Source organism: Schistocerca serialis, chromosome 2 (assembly GCF_023864345.2).
Source record: "Schistocerca serialis cubense isolate TAMUIC-IGC-003099 chromosome 2, iqSchSeri2.2, whole genome shotgun sequence".
Classification (NCBI taxonomy): Eukaryota; Metazoa; Arthropoda; class Insecta; order Orthoptera; family Acrididae; genus Schistocerca; species Schistocerca serialis.
This window is the reverse complement of record NC_064639.1, coordinates 148,203,988-148,226,857: the sequence shown is the minus strand read 5'-3', so window position 1 is coordinate 148,226,857 and position 22,870 is coordinate 148,203,988. Positions and strand designations below refer to the sequence as shown.

Sequence of the window (22,870 nt, the reverse complement as noted above, 5' to 3'; positions counted from 1 at the left end):
CAGATGACACTGTCCAACAGATCTGTTCCCAGTTATCTATGTGGATGATAAGGTATGAACACTACTGACTACTGGGTGACACCATTGGAAAATGTAGCTGCTGGTTTCACTGACCAATGTCCCAAGTGGTAACTCTGAACACGCTCAGAACACAGGCAGCAAAGACAAAAGAAAATCAGCAGTAATGCTTTATCCCACATCATTAATCTTTTGTGACTGTGGATTTTAACAAACTACAGAGCACTTACCCCAAAGTAGACTACGTCCTGCAAGATGTACCACTGATGACCTGATATCTTTAAACTATGAAGTTGTACGTAGTAACTATCAAATATTAGGCTTAAGTTGCTTGGACAGCCATGTTTGCCTTTATTTCTTTCGTTTCCATATTCCTTTAATGTAGTCGTCAAATTCCAATTAAGTATCAATTTATAAGTGACTGTGTAGATCAACAAACTACACCAGTGTAGGCTTTTTCTTACAAGCGGTATGATTGTCTTCCAATTTTAAAGTAGCAATTAGTTTATAAACGTTATTATTTTTGTTTATGCATGTATCTTGTATGCTGAAGTTTGATGCTTTCGATATGAATAAACAAATAATGTTCAATGAAGTAAATGCAATCAAATCCAGCATGCAGTTGATAGAAGGTTAGAGCTAAACATCACATTGCACACATGTTATTAACAATCGGGCACCAGCTCAAAGTTAGCAAATATTCTGTGGTCTTGTTTAAGGAACCATTTTGGCATTTGCCTGATAACATTCAGGGAGTATCTGGTTGACTGAACAGAGCCTATATCATGCTCCTCTCAAATTCAAGTTGAATGCCAGTGGAGTACCTCAATCAGTTAATATGCAATCATTAGAAAATAATCCGAACTCACTGATACAAGCATCTGATTGATTCACTTTTTCAACTTATCTGCAAGACATCGATACTGACATCTGAATATAGATTGTTAGAATCTGCTCACTTGATTCATCCGTGACAACTATCCCTTATCTATTATGGGTAACGATAAACTATTCATGGTGAAGCTGGTTGTCAGTTCCAATGGGCACAATATTTTGGCAAGGGACCACACTGTCATCATCAGGTGCACTGGTGAACTCCTACATATTTCCCCATTTCCTCTGAGTTTGTGCTCTCTCCACAGTTCGCACCCAGATGCTTGTGTGTTGCGCGAGTATAGCATCCTCCCTAGAAACATCACTCTGTATAAGGTATATGTCTCTTCTTTCTTAATCTAAAAACAGCTTCCCACGCTCTGCTGAAGGATGCAATCACTACCATGACTAATCAGCAGTTCCCTCACTTGAATCTTGGTAGGTCCTTTAATTATACAGTTCAAAAAGTGTCCAAACCTTAGCAAGGCCATAATTCATAGCATTCAATTCTGATAGGCAACTTTTCCATGATTGGTGACTTGCTAGGAGGTTGCAATCTGGTGTGCTATTGGTGTTACAGTCAACGATCTTTGACAGAGACCGTTTGAGCTATGTATGTCACACCCCACTGGCAAGATATCTGATAGACCCCAGACTTCCATAGCCCAAGTTTGTCCTTGACAACACCAAACAGTGCCCTTGCCCTAGTTTTACCTGGTGGGAGGAGAACAGTCTTCAACCACTCTTCCCGAAGAATTCGTCTCATCTTTCCTGATACTATGCCACAAAATGGAATAAATACAATGGTCATATCCTTCTGAGGTTCCTCTTCTGTTTTTGCCAGTTGTGCAGCTGGTGTAGGGCATAGCACTCTCCCAGTTTGCCATTCTGTGTCGCCGTTCTCCTGGAACACTGTGCGTCAAATCTTCAAGATCTCTGTTGAGACTCTCATTGTTGGAGAGGCGGCAAGCCCTATGTACCAGTGTTTTGAGCACACCATTTCTTTGTGCCAGATGGTGGCAGCTGTCTATATGTAACTATAAGTTGGTTTGAATCAAACAATGGAAAATCCAGGGTGGAATGTAACAATATTATGAGAAGGAAAGTTGCCACTCACCGTATTGTGGAGATGCTGAGTCGCAGACAGGCACAACAAATAGACTCTCACAAAGCTTTCGGCCATTGGCCTTCATCAACAATAGACACACGCGCACGCACGCGGCCGTGTCGTCATTCTTTTGCATTGCATTCACCTGTCTTCATTATGTTTATAACTGTTCTCAAAATCTCAGTTTTAATTCATTGCATATTCTGTTCAATGTCCATGATCAGTAATTTAGAGCTTTTTTATATTACTTTTTATATAAGTTGTATGTGACATATATTTCTTCAAGCAACGAACACTTTTTTGATTATTTATTCATCATTTTGATTAACTGAGCAATGTGTGCTTATCACAAGGCAACTCTTTTTTTTTTTTTTTTTTTTTGTTAATACATTTTTTTTTTTTTTTGTCTGGTTGAGTTAATAACTAGTTTTTTAGATTACTTTCAAATAATTTTTTTTAAACTGTAATATAAGAAAGTTTACATCAAAATTGTGATTTTCACATTTATTCCAATAATAAGGCTATTATTTTCAAGTTTGGCTGTTTCTTTGTGATACCCCCAAGTTTGGTTTCTTTGTGAATGATTTCGACTCAGTACGGGAAGGGGAAAAGTCTCCCTCCATTTGAAAAATTATAGAATGGCATAAAATCATATCCACTTTTCACCTCAAAAAATCACATTTTCCTTTAAAAATATTTTTGTTAAAGTCACAACCTTATGGGGCTACTCATATGCAACATCATATAGCTTCTGTTCCTCGTCTTTTTTTTATGCATTATTTGGTAGAGTATTACGTGAGCTTGAAGCCTGTCTCAGATGGATCATTTGCAACTTTTAGTTTAGTAACTGATGCACAGCACTGATGAAATCATTTTCATACCACTGTCTTACAGAACTTGTCACACAAATCAAATCTGTTTGAAGATATTCTCATTTTATTAAAAACAAACTGTTCAGTCCTATTATTCATAGTTTTTGGTATTTGATCGATTCCTGCTTGGATCCTTATATATTTTCATCTGTTGTTCTGCTTCACGATTCAGAGTAGTTTTCATTTTTTAGTCAAATGATTAAGGGGACCAAACAGTGGACAGGGACCATAAATGGTTATCCAATTTTCATAAGGCCACACTCAGGATACCACTATCAATGACTTGATTAAAGTTTTGAAAGAATTAGAAATCCAAATATGTTTCTTTGGCTTCTGAAGTGGCACAGGATCGTACTTCATCATGCACAATGGTAAGGGAAATACAAACAGAATGAACTGCAGTATGTTCTTGTGGTCATAATTCAACTTCATCACGGAACATAAACTTTTTATTACATGAATGGCTATTGTCACCAATCTTGCATGATAGCTCCCCTTAAGAGCACAGAAAGACTGTTCTTTGAGAAGAGAGTTCACAATTAATTCAAAAACTATCAATATAATCCAATCATCTATATGCCAGCAAAGAAATTAAAAGAAATCTTTTTTTCCAAAATGTTTTCAATCATAACACATGCACCACTAAAAGTGATCCTACTTTACACTGTAGAGACAAAAAATTAATGATTTAACTAAAATATCATTCCGCACGAGTTTCATGGACAACTTTTTGATGCCCTTTTCTGTGGTAAATTAAAGGACTGAAATATGCATAAATTTATCATCATTACACTAGCAGTGGACTTTTTGCTTTTCAAATATATTTGTGTGTAATATTTGAATATAATAGAGGGAAACATTCCATGTGGGAAAAATATATCTAAAAACAAAAGATGATGTGACTTACCAAACGAAAGCACTGGTACGTCGATAGACACACAAACATACACGCAAAATTCTAGCTTTCGCAACCAACGGTTGCTTCCTGAGGAAAGAGGGAAGGAGAGGGAAAGACGAAAGGATGTGGGTTTTAAGGGAGAGGGTAAGGAGTCATTCCAATCCCGGGAGCGGAAAGACTTACCTTAGGAGGAAAAAAGGACGGGTATACACTCGCGCGCACACACACACACATATCCCAGAGATCAGCATATCCCAGAGATCAGCCCAAACTCTTTGCCTTTGAATATGCCTGCTTGTGTCTGTATATGTGTGGTGGGATATGTGTGTGTGTGCACGAGTGTATACCCGTCCTTTTTTCCCCATAAGGTAAGTCTTCCCGCTCCCGGGATTGGAATGACTCCTTACCCTCTCCCTTAAAACCCACATCCTTTCTTCTTTCCCTCTCCTTGGAAAAAATCACAACTTCCAACTCTGGACGTGAGACAGTTAGAAGCTATGTATCAGCAATGGCAGCAACTAGATAAATTTGTTGGAAGATCTTCGTAACTTTATAAGTGAAAAGAAACTAGACTCTCTCTCTCTTTCTTTCTTTTTCTCTTTCTCTTTTTCTTTTCCCCTAAACCTTGACAACTTAGCACACATTGTTCCTTTAAAGATCTTTACAGTAGAAAAGAAAACCAAGTTTTTGATCAGTTGATACTAGAAAGGGGTTCCAAAGGTCATGCATGGAATTGATCATCAGTTACCTGAGAAAGAGAGCTGTTGAGTGAGCACAGAAAGCCATTAAAAAAATGAGAATGAATTGAATATTAAATTCAGTGCTTCAGTAAATTAGATGTTGTTATTGTTGTTGTTGTTGTTGTTGTTGTTGTGGTCTTCAGTCCTGAGACTGGTTTGATGCAGCTCTCCGCGCTACCCTATCCTGTGCAAGCTTCTTCATCGCCCAGTACTTACTGCAACCTACATCCTTCTGTATCTGTTTAGTGTATTCATCTCTTGGTCTCCCTCTACGATTTTTACCCTCCGCACTGCCCTCCAATACTAAATTGGTGATCCCTTGATGCCTCAGAACATGTCCTACCAACTGATCCCTTCTTCTAGTCAAGTTGTGCCACAAACTTCTCTTCTCCCCAATTCCATTCAATACCTCCTCATTAGTTATGTGATCTACCCATCTAAACTTCAGCTTTCTTCTGTAGCACCACATTTCGAAAGCTTCCATTCTCTTCTTGTCCAAAAAATTTATCATCCATGTTTCACTTCCATACATTGCTACACTCCATACAAATACTTTCAGAAACGACTTCCTGACACTTAAATCTATAGTCGATATTAACAAATTTCTCTTCTTCAGAAACGCTTTCCTTGCCATTGCCAGTCTACATTTTATATCCTTTCTACTTCGACCATCATCAGTTATTTTTCTCCCCAAATAGCAAAACTCCTTTACTACTTTAAGTGTCTCATTTCCTAATCTAATACCCTCAACATGACCCAATTTAATTCGACTACGTTCCATTATCGTCGTTTTGCTTTTGTTGATGCTCATCTTATATCCTCCTTTCAAGACACTGACCACTCTGTTCAGCTGCTCTTCCAGGTCTTTGCTGTCTCTCACAGAATTACAATGTCATCGGCGAACCTCAAAGTTTTTATTTCTTCTCCATTGATTTTAATACCTACTCCGAATTTTTCTTTTGTTTCCTCTACTGCTTGCTCAATATACAGATTGAATAACATCAGGGAGAGACTACAACCCTGTCTCACTCCCTTCCCAACCACTGCTTCCCTTTCATGCCCCTCGACTCTTATAACTGCCTTCTGGTTTCTGTACAAATTGTAAATGGCCTTTAGCTCCCTGTATTTCACCCCTGCCACCTGCGGAATTTGAAAGAGAGTAGTCCAGTCAACATTGTCAAAAGCTTTCTCTAAGTCTACAAATGCTAGAAATGTAGGTTTGCCTTTACTCAATCTATTTTCTAAGACAAGTCGTACGGTCAGTATTGCCTCGCGTGTTCCAACCTTTCTACAGAATCCAAACTGATCTTCCCCGTGGTCGGCTTCTACCAGTTTTTCCATTCGTCTGTAAAGAATTCGTGTTAGTATTTTGCAGCTGTGACTTATTAAACTGATGGTTCGGTAATTTTCACATCTGTCAACACCTGCGGTCTTCGGGATTGGAATTATTATATTCTTCTTGAAGTCTGAGGGAATTTCGCCTGTCCCACACATCTTACTCACCAGATGGTAGAGTTTTGTCAGGACTGGCTCTCCCAAGGCCATCAGTAGTTCTAATGGAATGTTGTCTACTCCAAGGGTCTTTTTTCGACTTGCTCTGTCAAACTCTTCACACAGTATCATATCTCCCATTTCATCTTCATCTACAACCTCTTCCATTTGCACACTATTGTCCTCAAGAACATCGCCCTTGTATAGACCCTCTATATACTCCTTCCACCTTTCTGCTTTCTCTTCTTTGCTTAGAACTGGGTTTCCATCTGAGCTCTTGATATTCATGCAAGTGGTCCTCTTTTCTCCAAATGTCTCTTTAATTTTCCTGTAGGCAGTATCTATCTTACCCCTAGTGATATACGTCTCTACGTCCTTACATTTGTCCTCTAGCCATCCCTGCTTAGCCATTTTGCACTTCCTGTCAATCTCATTTTTGAGACGTTTGTATTCCTTTTTGCCTGCTTCATTTACTACATTTTTATATTTTCTCCTTACATCAATTAAATTCAATATCTTCTCTGTTACCCAAGGATTTCTATCAGCCCTCTTCTTTCTATCTACTTGATCCTCTGCTGCCTTCACTATTTCATCTCTCAAAGCTACCCATTCTTCTTCTTTCCCCCATTCTTGTCAATCGTTCCCTAATGCTCTCCCTGAAACTCTCTACAACCTCTGGTTCTGTCAGTTTATCCAGGTCCCATCTCCTTAAATTCCCACCTTTTTGCAGTGTCTTTAGTTTTAATCTACAGCTCATAACCAATAGATTGTGGTCAGAGTCCACATCTGCCCCTGGAAATGTCTTACAATTTAAAACCTGGTTCCTAAATCTCTGTATTACCATTATATCTGAAACCCGTCTGTATCTTGAGGCTTCTTCCATGTATACAACCTTCTTTTATGATTCTTGAACCAAGTGTTAGCTATGATTAGGTTATGATCTGTGCAAAATTCTACCAGGTGACTTCTTCTTTTATTCCTTACACCCATTCCATATTCACCTACTATGTTTCCTTCTCTTCCTTTTCCTACTACCGAATTCCAGCCACCCATGACTATTAGATTTTCGTCTCCCTTCACTATCTGAATAATTTCTTTTAGCTCATCATACATTTCATCAATTTCTTCGTCATATGCGGAGCTAGTCGGCATATAAACTTTTACTACTGTGGTAGGCGTGGGTTTCGTATATACCTTGGCCACAATAGTGCGTTCACTATGCTGTTTGTAGTAGCTTGCCCACATTCCTATTTTTTCATTCATTATTAAGCCTACTCCCGCATTACCCCTATTTGATTTTGTATTTATAACCCTCCCTGTATTGATCTGACCAAAAGTCTAGTTCCTGCTGCCACCGAACTTGACTAACTCCCACTATATCTAACTTTAATCTATCCATTTCCCTTTTTAAATTTTCTAACTTACCTGCCCGATTAAGGGATCGGGCATTCCACGCTCCGACCCGTAGAACGCCAGCTTTCTTTCTCCTGATAACAATGTCCTCCTGAGTAGTCCCCGCCTGGAGATCTGAATGGGGGACTATTTTACCTCCAAAATATTTTACCCAAGAGGACGCCATCATTTAACCATACAGTAAAGCTGCATGCCCTCGGGAAAAATTACGGCTGTAGTTTCCCCTTGCTTTCAGCTGTTCGCAGTACCAGCACAGCAAGGCCGTTTTGGTTAGTTTTACAAGGCCAGACCAGTCAATCATCCAGACTGTTGCCCCTGCAACTACTGAAAAGGCTGCTGCCTCTCTTCAGGAGCCACACGTTTGTCTGTCCTCTCAACAGATACCCAATCCATTGTGGTTGCACCTCTATATCTGTATCGTTGAGGCACGCAAGCCTCCCCACCAACGGCAAGGTCCATGGTTCATGTGGGAGGGCGGGGGAGGTATTGTCCTTGCAGAATGTTTCTGTGCATCTGAATACTGTGTCTACATATGGAATTGCCCCAGAAAATTATTTCATACGACATCAAAGAATGGAAGTATGTAAAGCAAGGTAATTTTCTTATGTTTTCCTCACCAAAATAAGGCAAATGTTACTGAATTCATGCATTTGAGAAGGCCTATGAAATGAGATTTCCAATTCAATTTCTGATCAATATGCACATCCAGGAATTTTGAACAATCAGTTTTACATATTTCTTGTCCCTCGTGATGTATTGTTACTGTTGATGATTTGTGTAAAACATAAGCCCAATTCATGTACAGCTCCCACACCATTATGTTTGGAACATGTATATCGAAACAGGAATAACATGTAAACAATAAAAGCTACAATTTGGCAAGACGTGCATTTTACATGGAAAAAAAAAAAAACATTACCAGCCATGTTAAAAAAGGAAAATCATCTTGTCTGAATGTAAATGAAGGTATGGAAACCATCCACAAGCAGAACAGGAAAGGATAAACAAAATATTATAATAACATCTCTGAATCCGTATAATATCATAGACCAGCGAAAGGAAAATAGTCAAAGTAGTTGGCATAGCAAACAATAAAAGATACAAGAAAGAATATCAATAATGGTAGAAGAATGAGTATGAGAGAAAAACAGTAGGAGTAAATGGAATGAGATGATGTAAGAACAGAGTTATCCTTCAACACAAGGACCACATTACTGGTACCCTACGATTTGATATTAATATCAAGAAACAACATGCACTTACACAAAGTAATACTTACATCCTGTGCACTGCCAAGATATGTAAGAGCATCCACCAGATTTCCTTGTGAAGCTAAAATTGCTGCATAGCGCGAGAGAAATTCTGCTAGTGACCCACTTATTGTCACAGGGTGTCCTTGAATTTCTGCAGCTTTTTGTAAGATCATTACAAGTTCCACAAAGTCCTAAAAGATAAACCAGCAATGTGTAGCACAAATCCATATTTTCAGGTAAGAAATATTTCTTATTTTGGTATGTATGTACACATAACTGCTAAGATAAGAACTAAAATAATTACATAAAAATAATAAAATAATAATTCATTACTATGAACCAAGCATATCAACAATATTTCCAAGGTTGCCTTGCTGACAGTAATAACAAAAAAAAATAAAAATAAAACTGAAACAATGGAATTCATTGCCTCAACATAAGAGCAGGCATAATATCAAACAAAGCTGAAATATTAGACCATTAAGTGTTTATTATACTAATTTACAAGTGCATACAGCAACCAATCAATAAAAACAACTTTTATTGGTCCCATTCCAGTTCTGAGCAAGGAAGCTTATCAAGCGAGGTGCATACATGAGAATCCACACATTGAACAATGTCATCTTTTCAGTGGCTTCTGCCTTTGGTACGAAAAAGTCATGTGTTACTCTACATCTACATCTGCATTTACATCTGTAAGGATACTCTGCAAAGCCACATAAGTGCTTGGCAGAGGGTTCATCCAACCATCTTCACAGTAATTCTCTATTATTCTAGTCTCTAACAGCATGTAGGTAAAAACAAACGCCTGTAGCTTTCCGTGCGAGCTCTGGTTTCACTTATTTTATTACGATGATAGTTTTTCCCTATGTAGGTCAGTGTCAACAAAATATTTTTGCATTTGGAGGAAAAAGTTGATGATTGAAATTTTGTGAGAAGATTCCACCACAATGAAAAACGCCTTTGTTTTAATCATGTACACCCCAAATCCTGTGTCATTTCAGTGACACCCCCCCACCCCCCCTTATTTTGTAATAATACAAAATGTGCTGCCCTTCTTTGAACTTTCTGATATAATCCATTAAACCTATCTGGTAAGGATCCCACACCACGCAGCAGTACTCTAAAAGAGGACTCACAGGCATAATGCAGGCAGTCTCATTAGTAGATCTGTTACATTTTCTAAGTGTCCTGCCAATAAAATGCAGTCTTTGGTTTGCCTTCCCCACAACATTTTCTGTGTGTTCTTTCCAATTTACATTTTTGTAATTTTAATTCATAAGTATTTACTTGCATTTACAGCCTTCAGATTTGACTGATTTATCATGTAACTGAAGTTTAATGGATTACTTTCAGCACTCATGTGGATGACCTCACACTTCTCGTTATTTAGGGTCAAATGGAAATTTTTGCACCATACAGATACTATTTTCTAAATCATTTTGCAATTGTTTCGATCTTAGGATGACTTTACTAGATGATAAATGGCAGAGTCATCTGCAAACAGCCTAAGACAGCTGCTCAGATTGTCTCCTAAATCGTCTACATAGATAAAGAACAGCAGAGGGCCTATAAGACTATCTTGGAGAACACCCAGAAATCACTTCTGTTTTATTCAATCACTTTCCATCAATTACTCTGAACTGTGACCTCTCTGACAGGAAATCACATAACTGAGATGAGATTCCATACGCTTGCAACTTCACTACAAGCTGTTTGTAGGGTACAGCATCGAAAGTCTTCTGGAATTCTATATATACAAAATCAATTTGAAATCCTGTGTCAATAGCAATCAACACTTCATTTGTTGAAAGACTGAATTTTATTTAACAAGAACAATGTTTTCTAAATCCATGTTTGGTGTGTGTTAATAAACCGTTCTCCTTGAGGTAATTCATCATGTTCTAACACTGTATATGTTGCAAAATCCTGCTGCATATCGACATTAATAATATGGGCCTGTAATTTAGTGGATTACTCCTACCACCTTTCTTGAATATTGGTGTGACTCGTGCAAATTTCAAGTCTTTGGGTTGAGCAAACGGTTGTATATGATTATTAAGTATGGAGGTATTGTATCAGCATACTCTGAAAGAAACGTAGCTGATATACAGCCTGGACCAGAAGATTTGCCTTTATTATGTGATTTAAGTTGCTTCAGTACTCCAAGGATCTCCACTTCTAACTTACTCATGTTGGCAGCTGTTCTTGACTCACATTCTGCAATATTTACTTCATCTTCTATGGTGAAGGATTCCGGAAGGTTGTGTTTAGTAACTCTGCTCTTGCAGTACTGTAGTAGTATTTCCGTTGCTATCACAAAAAGAAGGCATTGATTGTATCTTGAAATCAGTATACTTTACATATGACCAGAATCCCTTTGGATTTTCTGCCAGGTTTTGAGGCAAAGTTTCGTTGTGGAAACTATTATTAGCACCTCACATTGATGTCCGTCCAAAATTTCGAGCTTCTGTGAAAGATCACCAATCTTCGTTTAAATTTGGCATGCTTTTTTCATTGTTTCTGCAACATTCTTCTGATCTATTTTGTGTGCCAAGGATTAGCAACGTTGTTTATTAATTTATTTGCTGTAGATCTCTCAACTGCTCTTGATACTATATCTTTGAGTTCAAGCCATATCTGGTCTACACTTACCTCTTTAATTTGGAAGGAGTGGAGACCGTCTGTCTGGAGGGTGTCATGTGCATTTTTATCTCCTTTTTTGAATATGTATATTTTTTGTTTACTGTGGAGGATTTGGGGTTTACAATATTTAATCTCGCTACTAAAACGCTGTGTTCACTAATCCCTGTATCCATTTTGATGCTTGTTATTAGCTCAGAAATATTTGTTGCTAAGAGGTCAAGCCTGTTTTCTCACTGTTTACTATTCAGCTGGGCTCATGAACTGCTCAAAATAATTTTCAGTGAATGCATTTAGCACAATTTCGGATGATGTTTTATGCTTACCTCCAGATTTAAATATGAATTTTCGCCTACATACTGAGTGCAAATTGAAGTCCCACCAAGAGAATTGTACAAGTTGGGTATATGTTTGAAATTAAAATCAAGTTTTCTTTGAACCTGAGTTGAATCTGAGTTGAGACGTTGGTAAAAGGATTCAATTATTATTTTATTCAAGTTACCAAGAATGATATCTGTCCATACTAATTCACAGGAACTATCTACTTCAATTTTGTTCCAAGATAAACTACTTCTAACAGCAACAAACACACCACCACCAACTGTGTTTGCCTATCCTTTCCGAACACTATTAGGTTCTTCGCAAAAATTTTGGCTCAACTCATCTCCAGCTTTAGCCAGCTGAACATCAGTACTTTCTATTAGTGCTTGGAGCTCTGATACTTTCCCAACATAGCTACAAAAATTAGAACTGTTATACCGATGGTTCCTGTATCTACCTTCTTCCTGTGTTCGGCCTGCAACCTTTGAGACTGAAGCCCTTTGTGTTTTCTCAAGACCCTCTAACCTAAAAAAACTGCCCAGTCCACACCACACAGCCCCTGTTACCTGTGTAGCCACGCCCTGCGTCTAGAGGACTACTGATCTATTCAGAGGAACTCAGAACCCAACCACCCTATGGCACAAATTGAGGAATCTCTTTTGTGTTTGATAGCACAAATTCAACATAATCACACTGTGCAATCAGGGCATTACTTCAGAAAACATTGACAGAAAACAAAAAGTATGCTGAGACTTCCTGGCAGATTAAAACTGTGATCCAGGACTCATACTCAAAACTGGAACCTTGCTTTTGGCTGGCTATGCTCTCAACTGATGTTACGAGTTTGAGTCCTGACCCAGCAGACTTTCAATCTGACAACAAGTTTCAAAACAGACCACATTATGCTGCAGTGTGGAAGATTTGTTTTGAAAACACATGCAACATTTCATTCAAGCCAAATTTATATTTGGTGAATCCTCTTGCCAAACACTGTATTGCAGACAAAAGAAATATGAAGTACCACATCAACATTTCTCAATTGAATGTAATCATTCAGTTACACTTTCACCTATTTGTTTACATAAATCACAAGATAGAATGTGCAAAGAGAGGGAGGGAGAGAGTGTCTGACATTAACACAAATTTCAAAATGTAAAAAACAAAAAGAAAACTAATGAGATTTTTCAGGTACTTTTGAGAACATGCCATGAATCAATCACCTGCAGGTTAAGTGGTTGCCATATTTCTAGTTCTTGGTAGGTACAAATTTTGGAAACTGAGGCAACATAATTTTACTACTCATCACAAACATAGTATAAAAATGAGAGTACCTGTAACTTGTTGAGAGAGGTTGGCTTCTCTGTAGAATTCCAGTTATCTATCAACTTATTCAGGTTCCCAGCACAAATATAACATAGCTGTGCATTCAGCTGCTGTGAACCTTTTCCCTCAGCTTCAATTCGGCTGCCAAGCAGTTCTAAAACAGAAAAGATTGGAACATATAGTACTCCGTTTTCTTGCTGGCAGTATCCCATGGAGGGAGGGAAAAAAAAAAAAAAAAAAAAAAAAAAATATATATATATATATATATATATATATATATATATATATATATATATATATATATATATATATGTGTGTGTGTGTGTGATGTCAATATAATAGAGGGAAACATTCCACGTGGGAAAAATTATATATAAAAACAAAGATGAGGTGACTTACCGAACGAAAGCGCTGGCAGGTCGATAGACACACAATCAAACACAAACATACACACAAAATTCTAGCTTTCGCAACCAACAGTTGCCTCATCAGGAAAGAGGGAAGGAGAGGGAAAGATGAAAGGATGTGGGTTTTAAGGGAGAGGGTAAGGAGTCATCCCAATCCCGGGAGCGGAAAGACTTACCTTAGTGGGAAAAAAGGACAGGTATACACTCGCGCACACACACACACACATATCCATCCACACATACAGACACAAGCAGACATATTTAAATATGTCTGCTTGTGTCTGTATATGTGTGGATGGATATGTGTGTGTGATAGTACTTCAAATCAACACATTTTTATCTCATTTCTGCATAGATAACCGTGTTTTCCTGCCTCATGGTAGAAAATAAATGCACATATTGCTCCTAATGTGCTTTGCTGATTCACATTTTACCAGTAATTAAAAAATAATTTGTAAAAACTGAAGCCTAATGGAACAGAGGTTTCTTACCACAAAGGACTTGGAGTTCTTCATTCTTCGAGTATGTCAAAGCTGCAGCAAGAGCCTCTCTCCAGCTTTCAATTTGACATGACTGCATTACTTGTGTCCAATCTTCAGTAACAACAGCTGAAATGAGTGATGATAGTGGGCCTTTTGACTGCTAAACAGAGGGAAACAATCATATTTCTTAGTATCTCCCATTCCAAAAACAAATCTGAAATAATATAAAAAATTGCAAAATAATCGCAAAATTATTCTAATAAATGCGAGCAAGAATACTACATTCAATCAGATAATTAGTTACATGTTCTATAGAACATTTTCATGATGAACATTATGGTGTGAAACGTGCCAAATGAGAAAACATAACACACACATTACCAAAAAACATTTATGTGGTTACATGTTGGCCACTTACAGGGTTTTTCTGTCAAAATGACCAATTATTTCTGTTCAAGAATCCCTCTACGGTACAGAAAAATTTGTTAAGGAAAAAATTCAATCAATATTTGAAAACACTTCTGCTATCTACAACTGATTTTACTTCCAAGGGGATGTTGTCAAAGAGTTTTGCAACTGCACAGTTCACTCCTTTCTGTGCCAAAGTTAGAATCATTGAAGAATAATGCAGATAATTTTTTCTTCTTAGCTTTGTACTTGTGAATACCTTTATTACTCTCAAACTCAGAGCTAATAAATTTCATAAGATAAAATATGTACTCTGAAGCTGTGGTTAATATCCCTAGTTGCTTAAAGAGATGCCTGCAACTGTACAGGTGTGAACCCATACATAATTCTAATTACTTTCTTTTGTGCAATAACTACTTTTTCCCTAAATGAGGTGTTATGCCAGAATATAATCCTGTAAGATATCAGTAAATGAAAATACGAAAAATATGTTAACTTACTGACTTCTAGCCCCCAAAGTTGGAAACTATTCTTTGACAGAAGTAACCAAAATGAACCATTTCACCAGATCTACAAAGTACTATATGGCTTTTCCAGTTTAAGTCAATAATGCACAAAGTTGAATGGTCTGATGGGTTTCAACATGTTATTGAATTTTTGGTATTTAGTTATCATTATTTTATTCAGGGGTAAGGATTTCGGACCATCACCAACATACTACTGAATTTTTCTTTATCTGCTTGCTGGATGTGCAATGCTGATACCTGTAAGACCACATTGGCTGCTTGGAGGAAAACACAAACAACAGATTGCCAGTACATGTAGGTATTAATGCTTGCATCGCTATATAAAATACTCAATATTCTTTCTTTGGTCTCCAATGACATTGGATAAAGCATGCCCAAAGCTTAGAGTAATAAAAGTTTGCCATTGTCAACCAGCCCCTAATTTTGGAAACCCAGCTTGACTAAACCTAAAACCAGTCTTTGACAACTTCCCACCCAGGAAGATGAAGGGGTAGGTCAGAGTGAGGAGTGTAACTTAAGAAATGTCATAGGTAACTGAGCAATACTCCTCTGAAATATTACAATCTGTGGTCTAGGACCTGTGCTCTTACAGAAATCTGTGACAGCAAATCTCTTTTCCAAAGAATCATCAATTGCATCTGGCATTTCTTTTAATTAAAATACACTGAGATGTAATTTCATTAAAGAATCGTTACAAAACAAACTTAGAAAAAATGCAAGCAGCCTATTTAGCAAAGATGGATTGGACACTACTTCTGTATAAAATTCTGTAACATATTCTCAGCTTCATGAGAAACAATTTCTTAAATTTGGACAGTTATGATTTGAAATACAGTTGCCTCCCTTGAGGCAGCAACTACAAAAGCCACTGAATAATAATACTGAGGTCTCTTTGCAAGAAAAATTCACATGTCACTTCACTATGATTAAGAAATGTTATAATTAGAGAGAAGAATCTTTAAAAGGCAGGACAGAGCACATTACTCTCTGTTAGTTTTGACCCCACAAAGAGGTGGAAGATATTAAGGCAAGTGTCACCACTAACTTGAAAGGATATTGTAATCTTGTATCTTCAACCACCTCAAGGGAAGGTATAGAAATAAATACACAAAGAAACAAAATATCAGTGTTAACATAAAAAATTCATTGCCCTCAGTTTACTGAAATTGTCTAAGAGAGCAAGAAATTCATTTTCATAATTTTGTTCAATATTATTTCAATATGAACAATTAACACTCATAAAAATAATCAAATATGAAAAAACACTAAAGATCTTTTTTTGCTTTAATTTTACTTATTTCTTTCCAATCAACTGCAACGCTTGCCTGGAAGTATTTGTACTGTGTCCGTGCCAGCAAATCACTTCCTCCTGTCATGGCAAGAATAATAGCATCAGCCATTCGTCCATCTTCAAGACACAAGTCAACAGCAGCTTCTATATTGCCAATCAACAGTGCTTGAGAAATCAATCCATTTATGTCTGAAAAAAGCAAATAATAACAGTCCACAGGCTTCAATCAATCATTTATACAGGGATGTAAAAGTGAAATAGGTGCACAACAGCTCACCATCACCAACTGATATCTTGAATGGTGAAGCCGGTGGTGTAGGCCTGCTGGTAGTATTTGAGGCAGCTGCAGCGATAGCATCAAAGGCTGCAGCAGCTGCATCGCCATCTGGAGGCTGAAAGATGACAAAAAATATCACACAATGCCTGTGGCCCATTTAGGGTCATTAATACAAAAAACTATTATGATCATTATCTTTCTGTCATTTGTTATGCCATAGTTTACATTAGAAAATTTAGAAATTATGTGTATGCATACTTATATGAAATTGGTAACTTTACATTTCTAATAAACTGGAATCTTCATATTGAACTATATTCAATTTATAAAAAGGTGTTAACACAATTTTTATTCTTCTCTTTATTTATTTTGTTGTCCACCCTCTCGATGTCTTCAGCTGGGGGAAAAAACCACCCTCATCAATGTGTTCAGGTATGTTCCTTTAACAATTATTTCTTCTTTATTTTTTCTGTTTAAAGATCTGAACATTACTTCCAGGATTGCTGAGAATAGCTTTGGTGATATGAAATTTCCTCATCTGACTCGTTTCAGTTTTATTTTCCTCTACCCTGATGAAGTCTGACAGAAGCTGTGTCATTGACTTACATAGTCTTCAGTACACTGCTTCTAAAATCTTATTTTTCTTTTCTCTCTGATGAGCCATGTAATAATTTTCTTTGGATACAAGGTCTGTTGCGACCCATTATTGTCAAACCCAAAAACATTCATGCAAAAACAAGCAACTTGAACTGACGATTAGAACATTTGCTAAATAAGTGATCACTGCGCATTACTAAAGCCGATTATTATTTTAGTCTGAACTGATTTTTACACACAATTGAGTACATAATCTAGTACGAAAAGTTGTAAACAAAAAATGTTAAAATAGAAAGAAGTTTTAAGAAAAATCATTCCTACTGAATTGAACAAATTGAGCAAGCTATAGTAGTAAAGTAACTGTGGCATACCTAGAAGCGGTAAAGCACAAGGGTATGATTTAATCAGTATCAGTGCACAATGTTCAAAAGATATAAAATAATATTATAATACTTATATACATGACAGAGAGTAGTCATAACTCTTTCTCACAACCATAAGTAGCTAATCAAGGCAGAAATAGCATTCACTGAGTCCAAGAGCCTAAAATTCATAAAGGCAAATAAAAGCATAAGATCCGCAAACCCTGACTAGTAATGGAGACAGAAATAAAAAAAATAGTTGTTGAGCAATGGTTTTTCAAACAAGTACGTCTAAAGATCAATCATTTTATGAGCTTCATAAAGCAGCTGCAAAATTTGGTAAATACTCTCACAAACTATCAACTATTAAAAAACTGAAAATAAATTAAGACACTACAAAACATATATCAAAAGAAACAAAGCTGCCACATACCCGAAGGCCAATTTGAATACTACAGCTGACTAAAATCCCTCCAGCCACCCAAATGGAAATAAATATTACAGCACCAAAAGCACTTGTGATTATGTTTGCCAATATCCACATCAGTGGCACTTCAACTACGCAACAATTTCAAGTGATAGGCCACCATAGCAGCCTGGATTCTGGGTCATGTTTTAGCATATTAACAGCATGTGAGCAGATACACAACCAGAGGAATGAACCAGCATAGGCAGTTCATTGTCTGGTGTTAAATTGTTTAGCATATTCTTTGTGCCACTGGAGAGAATCTGGAAAGGAAGGGCACTATTCGTCTCAATAGAGACTGACCATCATTGTGTATTATTTGCAGAGATAAAGTGTTAAACACTTTTGATACTGACTGCTGTACGACGTTGCCTGGTCAGATGCTCAGATGACATATTTCACTTGCTTTTAATAAGCTATATGTCCAAAAAAAAAAAGGTTGGGATAAGTAAGAAATTTAATCTGTATAAGGAGATTGTTACAGCGTAAAAGTCAAGCACTGGCACAACAGTTAGGAACGTAGAACAGAGAGGGCTGCAAGACAAAGTCAGCCAGTAGTACGCTGACTGACCCCTCTCTAGGACGACACGGAGACAGCAGCGGCCTCTACGTAAGGAGGACATAAGTGCCACACCACCTGGCCACAGTCCAGTTGAAGTCTAGCCGTTTATGAGCTCTACAGCAGCGACTTAGGAACTGTATAATTTCTCTTGTATTAGGAATTGCATATACTGAGAGATTGTCTTATTTTGTCTGTCGCCCATTGCTTGCGGCAAATCACTGTAAATTCTCAAAGTTAAGTATTGTCATTTATCTTACTGTAACAAAAATTCATCCTTACGATTTGCTTGAATTGTTGTCCAGCGATACAAGAAGCAGGTTTCCTAGGCACCCCATATTTGATGAGGAGGCAGGACACAACAGAGATGGTTTGGACATAGTGTACTACACATGCATGTCTATTTTACTGGTAAGACACAGTGTGAGGAAAGGCATAACTGTGGCCTCTTTAGCTTCTTTGACAAGGTAGATTCTCCTGAGAAAATCTGTATGTCACTTTGGATGGTGATTTCATACTCAATGCCACACCACTGTACTATGCCTACTGTCCATTCACAATAACAGTCAAAAGCCTAAATGTTTACATGGTAGTTATGACAACACACACTAAACCCAAATATTTTCATTTAGTGACACTAAACAGCAAGTGTTCTGATGCATCAAAATATGTGAATACAAGTGCATAAGACTTAAGTTGCAATGATGGTCATAGCTGTCAGCAAAGTTTTGGGACTGTATTTCAACCACATATTGCCTGGATACAGTTGTTCAGAATGTCACACTTCTTTATAAGAGGCTTTCAAAAAGAAATGAGCTGGAGCCATAATTACAGAAAAAAGTACCTGTATATTAGAAGTATTGACCCTGGCTGTTGACACACTTGTCCCACTATGACACAAGGCGGTGAATGGCTCTCTCATAAAATTCCCGGGGCTGTAATGGTAAACAGTCCCACACATACAGGTGGATGTCGTCATCTGAGGTGAATCGTTTGGCCCTCAGAGCCTTTTTAAGGGGACCAAAAACAGCCCCCTTCTCATTCACTTCCTGCAGCACAGGACAACAGTGTATGCCCAGTGTTACTCACAAACCTTGACCACCCTTCGCCAAGCGATCAAATCAAAACGACCAGGCAATCTCACCCATGGGGTCATTCTGCTCCACAACAATGCAAAGTCTCATACTGCCAACATAGTCACAGCACTCCTACAGAAATTCAAATGGGAGATTCTTGGCCACCATCCGTGCAGTCCAGACCTCTCTCCCTGTGATTACGTCATTTTTGGCTCTCTTAAAAAGGCTCTGAGGGGCAAACGATTCACCTCAAATGGCAACGAGGTCCAGCTATATGTATAGAACTGGTTAACATCGCAGCCCTGGGAATTTAATGAGACAGCCATTCACCGCCTTGTGTCACAGTGGGACAAGTCTCTCAACAGCCAGGGTCAATACTTCTAACATACAGGTACTGGTACTGGTACAGGTACTGGTTTGTGTAACTATGCCTCCGGCTCGTTTCTTTTTGAATTCTCCTTATAGATCCCAGCAGTACCTGGGTGTAAAAATTACGAACAACTTCCGTTGGAAAGGCCACATAGACAATATTGTGGGGAAGGCGAGCCAAAGGCTGCGTTTCATTGGCAGGACACTTAGAAGATGCAACAAGTCCACTAAAGAGACAGCTTACACTACACTCGTTCGTCCTCTGTTAGAATATTGCTGCGCGGTGTGGGATCCTTATCAGGTGGGATTGACAGAGGACATCGAAAGGGTGTAAAAAAGGGCAGCTCATTTTGTATTATCACGTAATAGGGGAGAGAGTGTGGCAGATATGATACGCGAGTTGGGATGGAAGTCATTGAAGCGAAGACATTTTTCGTCGCGGCGAGATCTATTTACGAAATTTCAGTCACCAACTTTCTCTTCCGAATGCGAAAATATTTTGTTGAGCCCAACCTACATAGGTAGGAATGATCATCAAAATAAAATAAGAGAAATCAGAGGTCGAACAGAAAGGTTTAGGTGTTCGTTTTTCCCGCGCGCTGTTCGGGAGTGGAATGGTAGGGAGATAGAATGATTGTGGTTCGATGAACCCTCTGCCAAGCACTTAAATGTGAATGGCAGAGTAATCATGTAGATGTAGATGTAAATGTACTGGCTTGTGTAATTATGACTCTGGCTCGTTTCTTTTTGAACTCTCCTTATAGATCCCAGCAGATATTGAACTTACTCTGGACACTTTCTCATGAGACGTATGATAGATTCATTATGTATGATGATAACACTAAATAGTTAGAATATCCACGTCTTTCAGTAATCAGTACCAATTAATGTGCACCTAAATCAAGGGGTCATGGTACACATTCCAATAATACATCCAATAACTTTTTGACTTCGTATCACGAGGTATGAAAGAACTATCTACTGCTCAAATACTGATTCTATACCGATAATACAGCTATTGATCTTAAATTTAAGATTTGTGCAGTCACTAAGTCACATGGCATAATCCCCTTTCTTTTCTAAAGGCTCCTATAGCTGTGAGAATATCTCCATATGAAGTATGTATGTACAATAATTGTCTCTCATCTGTTAGGTTTGTGAGTATATGTTTGACATGATTGATTGCTTCTACACAGAAAGAGACTCTACAGGGTTTCATGCAGCCAACAGCAGCAAATACACACAACACTACCAAATCTTTAAAGCTACAAAAACTGGTACCAGATTTAAACTACAAAAAATAGCCTTGGAGCATTATTTACAATATTTAAAAAGGTTGAGTGCAAGATAACCAGTTACAATGAAGGAAGTGATAAATATGACTCAAAAACTGTTGAAAATTGACACAAACTTTTTCTTACCAAACCATTTGCTTGAGTTTCCTCCAATCCCTCAGCATCAGGTAGAGTACCATTCTAAAAATGCATTCAAACTGCTACAGTAATCACAGCGAATGGATCTATTTAATTACTATTTGAAAACATCAAACAAACTGCTGAGGCCCCAAGTACATAAATCTACTCTAGGAATGCTATTAATGCAGTGTATCATCTTAAATGGTCCAAGCAAAGATGCCAATATTAAATTGCTGCAGCCTGGTACTCCACTGCACAGCCACAAACTGGCTCTTACAAGACCCTGAAACTTTACTGATGTTACTATAACATTCTGTGAGCCTTTCAAAAACTTGATAAGTGATCAGTGGTCATAACTAATACACTTTGTATTTATACTGAAGCACCAAAGAAACTGATGTAGGCATGCATATTCAAATACAGACATATGTAAACAGGCAGAATACAGCACAGCAGTTGGCAATGCCTATATAAGATAACAAGTGTCTCGCGCAGTTGTTAGGTCACGAACTGCCACTACAACAGCAGATTATCAAGATTTGAGTAAGTTTGAACCTGGTGTTATACTCAGCGCATGAGGGATGGGATACAGCATCTCTGAGGTCACAATGAAGTGGGGATTTTCCCGCATGACCATTTCACGAGTGTACTGTGAATATCAGGAATCCGGTAAAACATCAAATCTCCGACATTACTGTGCCCAGAAAAATATCCTGCAAGAACGGACCAACGACAATTGAAGAGAATTGTTCAACATGACAGAAATGTGACCCTTCTGCAAATTGCTGCAGATTTCAGTGCTGGGCCATCAACAAGTGTCAGCGTGCGAACCACTCAGCGAAACCTCATCAATATGGGCTTTCAGAGCCAAAGGCCTACTCATGTACCCTTGATGACTGCATGAAACAAAGCTGTATGTCTCGCTTGGGCCAGGCAACACTGACATTGGACTGTTGATGACTGGAAACATTTTGCCTGGTCAGAACAATCTCGTTTCAAATTGTATCAAGTGGAGGGATGTGTATGAGCATGGAGACAAACTTATGAACCCATAGAACCTGCATGTCAGCAGGGGAGTGTTCAAGCTGGTGAATGTTCTGTAATGGTGTGGGGCATGTGCAGTTGGAGTGATATGGGACTCTCAATACGTTCAAATACAACTCTGACAGGTGACTCGTATGGAAGCATCCTGTCTGATCACCTGCACCCATCCATGTCCATTGTGTATTCTGACGGATTTCAGCAATTCCAGCAGAACAATGCAACAACTCACACGTCCAGAGTTTCTACAGAGTGGCTCTAGGAACACTCTTCTGAGTAAACACTTCCGATGACCACCAGACTCCCCAGACATGAACATTATTGAGCATATCTGGGATGCCTTGCAGCCCGCTTTTTAGAAGAGATTTCCACCCCCTCATATTCTTACAGATTTATGGACAGCCCTGCAGGATTCATGGTGTCAGTTACCCCCAGCAATGCTTCAGACATTAGTCGAGCCCATGCCACAATGCCTGCAAACTCGCAGGGGCCCTATACGATATTAGGCACAGGTATACCAGTTTCTTTGGCTCTTCAGTGCATAATACACTTGTGAACTCTCATTTTACAGCAACAGAGAGCACAAGTTTGTTTCCCCGAGTTGGATGTGATTAGTGTCTACAAAAAGGTTGAAGTAAGC

At 38.2% G+C, this 22,870-nt stretch overlaps 1 protein-coding gene across 6 annotated transcripts in view; it reads right to left on the bottom strand.

Moving 5' to 3' along the window:
* The window catches only part of LOC126456864 (protein transport protein Sec31A), a 168,228-nt gene that overhangs the window by 65,729 nt on the left and 79,629 nt on the right, over nt 1–22,870 (bottom strand). For 5 of the 6 annotated variants that reach the window (XM_050092683.1, XM_050092680.1, XM_050092684.1 and 2 more), the window contains exons 12-16: nt 16,346–16,460; nt 16,103–16,257; nt 13,852–14,002; nt 12,962–13,107; nt 8,693–8,857 (exon numbers count right to left, since the gene is read on the bottom strand). In XM_050092683.1, coding sequence (XP_049948640.1) covers nt 8,693–8,857; nt 12,962–13,107; nt 13,852–14,002; nt 16,103–16,257; nt 16,346–16,460 — 732 coding nt within the window. The remainder of the gene's footprint in view (nt 1–8,692; nt 8,858–12,961; nt 13,108–13,851; nt 14,003–16,102; nt 16,258–16,345; nt 16,461–22,870) is intronic. The other variant, XM_050092682.1, reaches the window with a different exon arrangement.